Here is a 10,719-nt window from a genome sequence, read left to right on the forward strand (position 1 = left end):
TTCCCGTCAAACATTCCGTAAAGTTTGGATATGAGCCAAACAAGACGCTATTGTGGAGGTGTGTGATCGACATTGTGCATTTTAGTTGAAGGTTTGTTATTGTCGAATCGGGATGGCTGCTGAATTAATTATAAGAAATGCCTTATATCTGTAGCAAACTATGAAAAATAATCATGGTTGTACTAATATGTCCATTTAAATCCTTATTAATAAACCAACACTACACGGTTTACTAAACTGTCATGTCGTTTTGAAAGGTCAGTGAATTATTATGGTGCCAGTCAAAATGTTACAGCCAAAGTTTCAACAGGATGCTTTCTAATTTAGCCCAACAGCAAACCAATCACTAATCAACATGTAAAGGACATGATGTGGGGTTTCTCCCTTTTTTTTTTTTTTTTTATCATTCCAAAAAAAACATTTAAAACAGATTACTTGAACACTTGAGGATAATGGATAGAAAGAAAGGTCAAAACCTGACCTTTGCTCATTGGTTGATTTACCTTACCGTCATGTTTGGTGCAAAGATCTTCAACCATCTGGATTTTCACGGCCCAGCTGACCTTGTTGCTATAGTTACAGACGATGGAGGAATTCACCAGGTAGACATGGAGCGAGGTGGCAGAGGCTGTGTCCTCTGACCGCTCCCCTCCCTCCAGAGTGCAGGTTTGGTTATCGCATCTTATCGTGCTGCTGATCTGAGCGTCCTGTGAACTGCAGTTTGCAGTGAGGTTACAGGAGTCTGAGATCCTGGAGTCCACGGTCATTTCAACTGAAGACACTGGAGCTGGAAGGGATGAAAAGCAAGGTGAAGGGTTCTGGAACCGTACCCTGCAGTGTATCAGCATTTGAAATCTTATGACACGTACTCTGAACTGTGACCTTGTATGCAGCGACACGTTTCTCTTCTTCACCAGAGACGTGAGCATCATAATGCCCACTGTCATCTACTGTAAGACCCTTTAAGTGTAACGAGTAGTTTCGAACCTGAACTCTTCCAAAATAACGCGGCAAAATTTGTTCTTGAACATGAGATATTTTTGCAATATTACTTTTGCCATTGTATCTCCAGAATAATTGACCGTATTCGTCTAGAGTAACAGATTCCTGGAGCTCCAGAAATAAATCCTTCCCTTCCCGCACAAACACAGAAGTTCCAGTGACGGCACCTGCAAAAAGGACAGACATCAAAGTGATCTGTAGGTTTTACAGCAGCTTTAGCCAATATTTCCAATATTTTGTATGTGAAAGGTGTCATGATAATAAATCCACTGAAAATTATCTCCAGCTCCTTTCAGCTCTAAAGACCATTTAGCTTCGTCCAGCTCTTTGTTTAATATTTGGTCAATTTTGGCAAGAGTGTCATGACCCTATCGATCATGGTGCTGTGGCCCAGTTGACCCCTCAAAATATATACAGATGGTCCTCGCTTAACGACGACTCGGAGTTACGACTGCCATTTTTGGACATTTGAACATTCCTTGTTGTTTAGCAACAAGGAATGTCTGTTACGACGAGCGGAGTGCACTGGCTGCAGAGTAGTGAGTGTGTACGTGCAAGTATAATCTCCCAAATTGTGTTGCTGAAACTAAAATAAATGATGCAAAGGTCTTCCAGAATCATGGCTGGGTTACATTTAAAGCCACCCTGTCACAAAAATGTAGTTGGCTGTGATGTATTCAGGAAGAAGTCAACACCACAGCCTTGGTGATGTTCAAACAGGAAGTCAGCATTAGAGACATTTTATAAGGAAATGTTAAATATATGGTTCACATCTGAATTGTGATCTGTGTGTGTCTGTGTGTATTTAGTACCACAGCCAACTGACCTCACTAGTAATAAGTTGATAAAGCCCACTAAAAAACAAACCTCACGATTGTTTTATTGTTTTACCAAACTACCAAAAAAGAAAAACCCACTAAGAGACGGTTTAGCAGGAAACTGACTAAACTGATCAGGAATCAAACTCTGCTTCTTCTTCCGCTGCATATTATTCTACGAACGACTCTGTGTTACAGCAGCTGACGTAAAAACTAGCCATTCTAAAAGACACTCAGAAAAAAAAACCACAAGGGCTTTAAAAGTATTGTGAGGATTAAAACAATTTAAACAGATGCCTGGATCAATAATGGGCCCCCTGAGAAATGAAAAACAACTATTAACTAGTAACCAGTCACTATATACTTCAGGAAATACTGTGTAGACAGAATACAATTCAGTCAATAGGAAAGACTTACCTTGTGTTATACATGAATATAGTAGAAGGACAGCAAAGAGAACCATGCGCCACAGCACCATCATAAAAAATGAGGAAGTGAGAGGGTCGTATTTTTAACCCTCTCTGGAGCTGCTTCGATACGTCATACATATAAATACATGACTGCCCGGATTTGAATATATAAAATATTCAACTGAGACAGGTTTAACTTTGACCAACGATACAGATCAAATGGATGAGACTCCGGGGTCTGTGTCATTGATTAGGCTGTTTTGTCTCATTTGATCTCTGATCACAGTGTTAAAATGCAATACATGCAGTTTCCATCATACTCATCTTCATCATAGTCTTCCATTGAGATCGGAATCATTACAAATTTCAACCTAATTTGAACGTTCTCATCTCTCAGCACTCACAAGTCTTCATTTCATTTTGTAAGAAGGGCTTCAACAAAACATTTTGCTTGCTAAATATGATAACGGTAGTATTGCTTCAACGGAAATAGAGCAGTTGCGCTTTTGTTTTTAACCACAGTTAGTTGCGTTTTACACCCACAATGCCCAGATGTGCAGATGTGCAGGCAAAAATCTATTTCCAAAAGCCACTGTAGGAAGGAAGCCTTTATATAAAGGTTATATAAAATGCTTCAGACTTAATGGCATTCAAGTCAATACTCTTTTATTTCTATAGCGCCGGCTCGCAACAGAAAGTTATCTCAAGGCACTTTACAGGTGGAGCAGGGAAAGGCCTGCAGAGCCCAGCTATTGATATTATATGTGCATGTACTTTCACTACAAAGTCTTATCTTAAGTTTCCTGATCCTACACAGCTTCCTAAGGTGCAAACATGCAGCATGTGCTTACATAAAGTGCTAACAGTATTGATAATCTTACATAACAGAAGATTTAAAAAAAAATACCCACACCATCAAGAACTTGATGAAGAACCTTGAACATAGTATAGTCAGTGTGACATTTGTCTACACGGCAGCTTTAATGCTACATTATCCAGTATCATAACTGCTGTGTCTAGTTTGTAGTTTGTCTTTAGCTCTAGTACCTCAGTCAAATTACAACAGGAAATACGATCTCGTGCGAGTGTTAGTGTTAGTCAGTTAACGGGGGTGGATTTTGTAATGACATATGGTTTTTTTTTCTTCAATAAAAGTGAACCAAGTTGCACCTCTCATTAATATAACTATAAAACTATATTAGCTGTATATGTGTGTCTTCGTTAAGCACGTGTTAATTTTAGGTGAAGCATGCAGGGTTCGACCACGTCTGTGGGTTTTTTCCTCCACCCCCGATCAACCTAACCTTACAGTTTCTCGCCACAACGCGTCTGGCTGATGAAGACAGTTTCCATGAGTCACAGTGGATTCCACATGTGGAAAGCCAAAGCCAGGATTCAAACCGCCGAAATACTGACCCGCTCCACCAACTGAGACGCCCCTTTTTTTTAAATTATTTTTTTACTTTTTATGGTTGGTGTATAAAGATAACAAGAAGAATCTGGAACCTTTTGGTGATGATCCAGATCAGCATAAGGATGGTGTAAATCTAATTAGGAGGGGATTGAGCTGCTTGGCGGAGGTTTGCGCTATCCGAATGTGTTTTTCTAATTATAAGTCGAATTTGTTGTGAAACAATGCTTTTAATTAGCATGAAGTTGCGCTCTCTGAGTGTTTTTCTAGTTTTATGATGTTTTTGGTGTGAAAAATTCATATGCATGATCCAAACCTCATACAGTACTTTTACTTAGTGACTGGCCGTAATATGAATACAAGCCAGCAAAAATAAAATAAAAATAAAAAAGCCCTTGCAAGCATGACAATGAGGAACTTGAACACCATATTTGCTTTTGGTAGCATTTTGTGCGACCGAGACCAACAATAGCTCTCTTTCTGTTCCCGTCCACATACATTGGACTAAACTGTGTCGATTAGATGCTTCACTGTTCATACGTTGCTTATTCGAACACTGAGAGGAGTGTCTCCGGTCCGGCCATGGTCCTCCTCGATCTCCCTGTAGCTCTGCTCAAGGCAAATCTTTTCGGGATTGGACATCTCAGGCACTGCCCTGCCTTCTTTGCTCTGGGAGCCATGCAGGGGGCTGGACGGTTTGAAGAAGGGCATCGTCTTAGTCTTGGAGACTTTGTCAAAAAAGGCAAAGTCTGCTACATATTTGCCAGATGAGGAGAGGGAGACTAAAGGTGGAAACTCATAGCCCCAAAGAATCTCATCTGGCAGGTAGGAGGTGCGGACCTGGCATGTGGCGGACGTTGGCTCAATTGTGGCGCTCATGATCACCAGCAGCTCAAAATCCGCCAGCTCTGGATTTGTCCAACCCCCACCTGCTGAAAGCCAGTGAAATAACAGCATCAATTGGAGATGAAGGAGAAAAGAGGGAACTTTAGGTCAGGCGTGTTTTAGAACAGCGTTCACATTAGATCGCTACACCTTGACATCGATACAGATTTTGAGTTCAACCCTCCAGTTGCACGTTTTAGCCAGCTAGCGTCCAAAGGAATACTGTAGGTGAAGTAGTGGCTGGATGTGTGGGAGGCAGCAAACCCGATTCATACTGAGAAGGATAACTTATCATGCTCTGCACCTTTTCTTCAATCAGTTTCACCTTTCCTGCCATGCTGGCCTTACAATATAGTGTAACGGTGCCATGCATATTTACATCTTAAAGGTTTCTGGCTTATCCCCAAACACGACCGGCATCAAATCTTCCATCCACACTGCCATGCGTACCTTTTGCTGACAGGCCTCGCAGGGGGCTGCTGTCGTCTATGAGATGGTAGAAGGTGAGTGGCAGGATGAGGAAGGGGCTGTCACTGGCCATGTCTACCTGAAAGGAAACATTCCTCTGGTCAAGGCGCACAGTCTCGCCTTCCTTGGTCAGAGACGTCTGAAGCAGTTTTCCAGTGACCTGAGGGGCGGCAATGTGTCAAATGTTTGACTCATCCTTTGTGTCAATCCATTTGTTTCCATCAATGACAGCAGGTTTGAAGTATCTATTAGTCTGTTTCCACAGGCTCTTACCTGGCAGCCAATCAGGAGGCTCTTACGCATGTTGGCCACCCTGATCATCAAGCAGGGTCGCCCTTCGTGGGCCGAAACCACAGCGTGTTGGCTAAATTTCACAGTCTCACTTCGCTTCTTCGGCCGTGCGACCTGAGCAGACAAAGTTTAATTACTCTGATTTCTCTCTGATAATCTGTGAAAAAGAAGAGCAGAATGGATGAATGCATTGCTCATTGACATCGCTTTAATGATTGTTTGTGTGTTTCTTTCTTTTGTTGAACGCTATGGGAGGATTTTGCATTTTCTCCTCGTCTAATTGGATCCTCCCACCAACAAAAACATGCAATATATGCAAACTGGCCACTCTGAATTGATTGTAGGCACAAATATGAGAATGCCTGGGTTGCTTGTCTTTCTATGTGGCCCTGTGCAGAGCTGGCAACTTCTCCAGGGTGTAGACCAGCTCTTGTTTAAAGCCAGCTAGGACAAGCTCCAGCCCTCTAGGACCCTGCCAGGTATGCACTCTAGCTTCCACAAATTTATATCTGCAGAAGGAAGTGCTAGTTTTGCATTAATCCACTACTTTATAGTACAGTTCAGGTAGGGTAAATATTCATACCACCAGAGCCCCATATTATAGAGTAAGACGGAGAGTAAACAAAGATATGAATTCGCATAAAGTTATATTCTTCATTATCTTATAAAAATACGTTTGTTTGTTTTTTGCTTTATCTCCCTGAGCAACCGGGGCATTTATGTATTGGCTACCTTGGCCAAGAAGGTACCAGTGATGAAGATTTCCATAAGCATGGTGATGACCAGCTGGATGATAAGTAGAATGACGGCAGCAGGACATTCCTCGGTGATGCAGCGGAAGCCATAACCAATAGTTGTCTGGGACTCCAGAGAGAAGAGGAAGGCCCCGGTCATGCTCTGCATCTGCATCACACAGGGAGTGTGGTTGGATGGGGGCTCGAACTCTGTCGGGACATGGATTTTCTCTTTTAGCTTGTGGACACTTTAAACACACTGGTAAATGCGTGTCTTTCTAGAGCAGACCGCCTGAGTCTGTTTGTTATGCAGTGGGAAACTTCCTGTGGTTTGTCTCATCATGCTCAGTTAAGCAAACTCTGACAGCGTGATTGACATTTGCAGAAGTTGGTGAGAGTAGGTGTCTTACTGTAGATACAGCGTCATTTCTTAAGAATATGAATATGTACATTGTATTGGGATTCTGTTATGCTCAAGATTTAACACAACAAAGCTAAAGCACTCGCCCTGAATGGAACTGGGTGGGAATGAAATGTTGAGGATCAGGGTTACATTGAAGACAAGGACTAAGAAGTGATTTAAGTTAAACCCTTCATCATTATACAGATGAGCTTAGCATCAGCTTTGAAAAGAGAGGAAAAAAAAGAAAATGCTTAAAATTCTCAAAACGTTTATTTTCCAAATATAATAATCACACAGCTTTTGATTCATGCACCCTGTTAATTAGCTGTAAAGTATTCTCATCATGATCTATGTTTTGTTTCAATAACTGTGAAGTGAATAGATATTCATTTTGGAAAGGGGGAGAAAGGGAACTAGCCCCCCTCAACCAACTTATGCATCTGTCGTTGTTCTATCTTGAAACAGTTCAGCACAAACGTGACAGTGGAAAAGTCCACTGTCCACTTAGTTTCCGTTTTGCTCATTCTTTTTGGTGCTTTTCTCACATCACTATTAACATTTGCACAGCAGTTAGTGCATTTCTCAGAACAATTAGTGCCAACTGCAAAACCTAGTGGATAACCTGCAAAAGCACGTCACCTGCTCCAAATGGACAGTCCATTCCTCAAAAGCAAGTCTTCATGTCAATGAAGCTGCTGGCGTCATCAAAATGAGAAGTTATGAACAAGAGAGTCAAATGGCTTTTTCATGTTTTCGTGAGGACACTTTATTCTCTCAGTGTTTTGCAGTGCAATAAAAGGTCAGAACTCGGTGCCACGACCTGAAAATGCTCCAGACAGCAATATACACTAATACAGCCATTTGAAAACTACAGTAGAGTAACACATTGCTGTCGTTAGGGGAGTAAGTGAGTACAACTGAATACGTACGTTTCACTTCTTCACTGTATATGCTCGTTGCAGTTCTACTGCAGTGTGCAAAAGAAAAATACACGACAGTCACTGATTTAGAGCAAACATAAGAAACACCCTTTTGGTAGATCTGTGCACAAATGTGGACAATATAAGAGTACATATTGTACCTGAACACGGTAAATCATTCTGGCACATCCAGATGTTCCTGTCTGGACACGTGTTCTCATCTACATCCCAACGGATATCATCGCTTGCAATGCAGCGAGGAAATTATCTCCTGCTGTGATGTCATCACGTGCTGCATCCAGGGCTGTTAGCAGGGCTGCTAGCGCATAAAGAAAGGTATAAAATGTGCTTGGCAGAATTTGATAACTAGTGCAACAATTTTGAATGTAATGACTCAATTAATGAAATAAAGACTATTCGTTTTATTGGGAACGACTATTCAGTATAGATCATTTTGACTGACATGACATAAGCATATGACAATGTATAAAACAGCAGATGTTGCGGAGGTTGAACTAATAATTATGAGAATTTTTATTCTGATCTGAGAATAGCACCAAAGTGACTGAGAAAAAGCATATGTTTGCTATTTTGACAAAAACCTTTACAGATATTTCATATAAGTGTCTGGGAACTGCAATACCTTGTGGAAAAAGAGTATAATATGTGATCTTTAAACTACCCACTATGGTACCATTTGTATTCTCTCACCCAGCAGGTCTCCGTGCACTAGTGCCACCAGATACCACAGTACCCCAAAAAGGAACCATGTTCCTGCAAACGTGGCCGTGAAAAGGAGGAACTTGTAGCGCCACTTCATGTCCAGAAATGTTGTCCATAAGTCGCGCATGTACAGAGCACTCCTCCCATTGATGTGTTCAATGCGCACATTGCTCCGACCATCTTTGGACAGTATGCGCCTCCTCCTCCTCAGAGTCCCGCCACCACTGGATAAGGCACCACTCAGTAATGGCTTTAAAACATCTGTCTGTGTCTGGGAGTGGCACACCTTCTGAGGGGAGGAGCTACGAGAAGAATGGGGTGTGGCAGATGTCATCTGTTAAATTACAAATAAAGATGTGTTAATTCTCTGTGTAATGTGTAGGTCTTACTAGAAAAGGTACATGAATAATAATGAAAAAATCTCCAGCAAGTCTCATAATTCCTGAAACTGTAAATGATATTACATTTATAATATTAAATTGATTTTTTTATTTCTTGCTCAAACCGCCGCTGTTTCAGGTTTTCAGCCAGATAAAAGTTGTCATTTGATTCCTTTAATACTACTTTTCCTCTAAGTTGGCTGCTGATGATGGGTGCTCAGGACGGATGGAGAAGCACTGAGACCATATAATTGTGTGATATCACTGCGTCTATGCAAAAAAATATTAAACAAAGCAATGTCTGCCTGAAGCCTTGAGCTCTGTGCAGTCCTTCCTGTACCAAAAACGATCTTTAGATCATTCATTTGATCATGGAGTCATAAATATATCATTCAAACTTCATTTTTCCTGCATCAAAGGAAAACAATTGTGTGCAGACAGGGGTGCCCGTATACTTTTGGTCATAGATTGTAAATCCAAAAAGCTTCTATGAAATGTAGAGCATAGATTATGTAACATCACACTTTTGTGATTATGCAAGACTGAACGATCAAAAGCCTCAGAATTAACTGTCACCTCTCACACAGGTTTCTAATGCAAAAATAATAATAATTAAAGCCGCAAACGGCGTTGTAGGCCCTCGCCGGCCGACAGGCCGTTGAGCTGACCCGCCGACGCACGCCGCTTTTGTCCTGAGTGCTTCGCAAGTGTTTAGATTTTAGCTGCATTAGTAGCTCACAGTTTAGTCAAATTGTTATTTGGATTATATGGCCATCTGCCGTCAGGAGTTTTTAAGTTTCAATCCAATATGGCCGCCTTCCTGTGTGTCTGGGGGCGTGGCCATAATACTTTTTTTTTTTGCCCTGACATGACGCATGTCTGTACCGAATTTCGTGGCTGTCCGACAAAGTTGGCGTCGGACCCCTCCCCATAGGAGGGGTTGCCATCGCCACGGCAACACCGTAAAAACAACAACATGGTTACGATTGTGTTTTTTGATCGGGACCACATGAGGGACTTTTCTGGTACGTTTCAATCATTTCTGGCAAAGTACTTTTTTAATTCCCATTCAATTTTTGTTATCGTTCTCTAGGGGGCGCTGTAAGGCTGATTGTCAAAGTTTCCCTTTTAAAGTGTCCAGGTAGGAAGGGTCAATAAGTGTTTAAAATTTGGTTTGGATTGGAGTGTGTGTGTGTGCAAACGCTGACTCAGCAGTTTTTAAAATTATATCCAATATGGCCGCCTTCCTGTGTGTCTGGGGGCGTGGCCATAATACTTTTTTTTTTTTGCCCTGACTTGACGCATGTGTGTACCGAATTTCGTGGCTGTCCGACAAAGTTGGCGTCGGACCCCCCATAGGCACAATGCATTGTGATTTTTGTAGGTGGCGCTAGCGCGCCACTTTTTCATTCCCAATTTTGAAACACATAAAATAATTAATTTTTCGCCGGTTCTGAGCTTGGTTCAAAGTTTGGTGAGTTTTCGAGCACGTTCAGGGGGTCAAATTGCCGTTTAAACAGCAGAATAAAGAATAAAGAAGAATTAAAGCCGCAAGCGGCGTTGTAGGCCCTCGCCGGCCGACAGGCCGTTGAGCTGACCCGCCGACGCACGCCGCTTTTGTCCTGAGTGCTTTGCAAGTGTTTAGATTTGAGCTGCATGAGTCGCTCACAGTTTAGTCAAATCGGTATTTGGATTATATGGCATTCTGCCATCAGGAGTTTTTAAGTTTCAATCCAATATGGCCGCCTTCCTGTGTGTCTGGGGGCGTGGCCACAATACATTTTTTTTTGCCCTGACATGACGCATGTCTGTACCGAATTTCGTGGCTGTCCGACAAAGTTGGCGTCGGACCCCTCCCCATAGGAGGGGTTGCCATCGCCATGGCAACAGCGTAAAAACAACATGGTTACGATTGTGTTTTTTGATCGGGACCACATGAGGGACTTTTCTGGTAAGTTTCAATCATTTCTGGCAAAGTATTTTTTTAATTCCCATTCAATTTTTGTTATCGTTCTCTAGGGGGCGCTGTAAGGCTGATTGTCAAAGTTTCCCTTTTAAAGTGTCCAGGTAGGAAGGGTCAATAAGTGTTTAAAATTTGGTTTGGATTGGAGTGTGTGTGTGTGCAAACGCTGACTCTGCAGTTTTTAAAATTATATCCAATATGGCCGCCTTCCTGTGTGTTTGGGGGCGTGGCCATAATTTTTTTTTTTTTTTGCCCTGACTTGACGCATGTGTGTACCGAATTTCGTGGCTGTCCGACAAAGTTGGCGTCGG

At 41.9% G+C, this 10,719-nt stretch overlaps 2 protein-coding genes across 2 annotated transcripts; both read right to left on the reverse strand.

Annotated features, from left to right (window-relative positions):
• Positions 1-508: 508 nt before the first annotated feature.
• LOC137916213 (SLAM family member 9-like) lies at positions 509-2,298 on the reverse strand (the record flags this gene model as incomplete). The annotated part of the gene is made up of 3 exons (XM_068759293.1): positions 2,238-2,298; positions 870-1,169; positions 509-787 (listed from the first exon to the last, which is right to left on the reverse strand). Coding segments are annotated over exons 1-3 (640 nt in total), but the record flags the coding sequence as incomplete, so codon positions are not given.
• A 1,877-nt stretch (positions 2,299-4,175) lies between these two features.
• Positions 4,176-8,418, reverse strand: LOC137916212 (ATP-sensitive inward rectifier potassium channel 10-like). The gene is made up of 5 exons (XM_068759292.1): positions 8,054-8,418; positions 6,018-6,229; positions 5,268-5,399; positions 4,977-5,154; positions 4,176-4,573 (listed from the first exon to the last, which is right to left on the reverse strand). The coding sequence occupies exons 1-5, from the start codon at positions 8,397-8,399 to the stop codon at positions 4,176-4,178; spliced, it is 1,266 nt and encodes a 421-aa protein (XP_068615393.1). The 5' UTR covers positions 8,400-8,418.
• Between the last annotated feature and the right edge of the window lie 2,301 nt (positions 8,419-10,719).

Source organism: Brachionichthys hirsutus, unplaced genomic scaffold, assembly GCF_040956055.1.
Source record: "Brachionichthys hirsutus isolate HB-005 unplaced genomic scaffold, CSIRO-AGI_Bhir_v1 contig_268, whole genome shotgun sequence".
NCBI lineage: Eukaryota > Metazoa > Chordata > Actinopteri > Lophiiformes > Brachionichthyidae > Brachionichthys > Brachionichthys hirsutus.

Excerpts from the sequence above, each read along its gene's own strand:
- LOC137916212 (XM_068759292.1), bottom strand. The coding sequence starts at position 8,399 with ATGACATCTGCCACACCCCATTCTTCTCGTAGCTCCTCCCCTCAGAAG. Across the intron at positions 6,230-8,053 it reads AGTGCACGGAGACCTGCTGG|AGTTCGAGCCCCCATCCAAC; the intron begins GTGAGAGAATAC and ends ATGTCCCGACAG. Across the intron at positions 5,155-5,267 it reads GCCTCCTGATTGGCTGCCAG|GTCACTGGAAAACTGCTTCA; the intron begins GTAAGAGCCTGT and ends GCCGCCCCTCAG.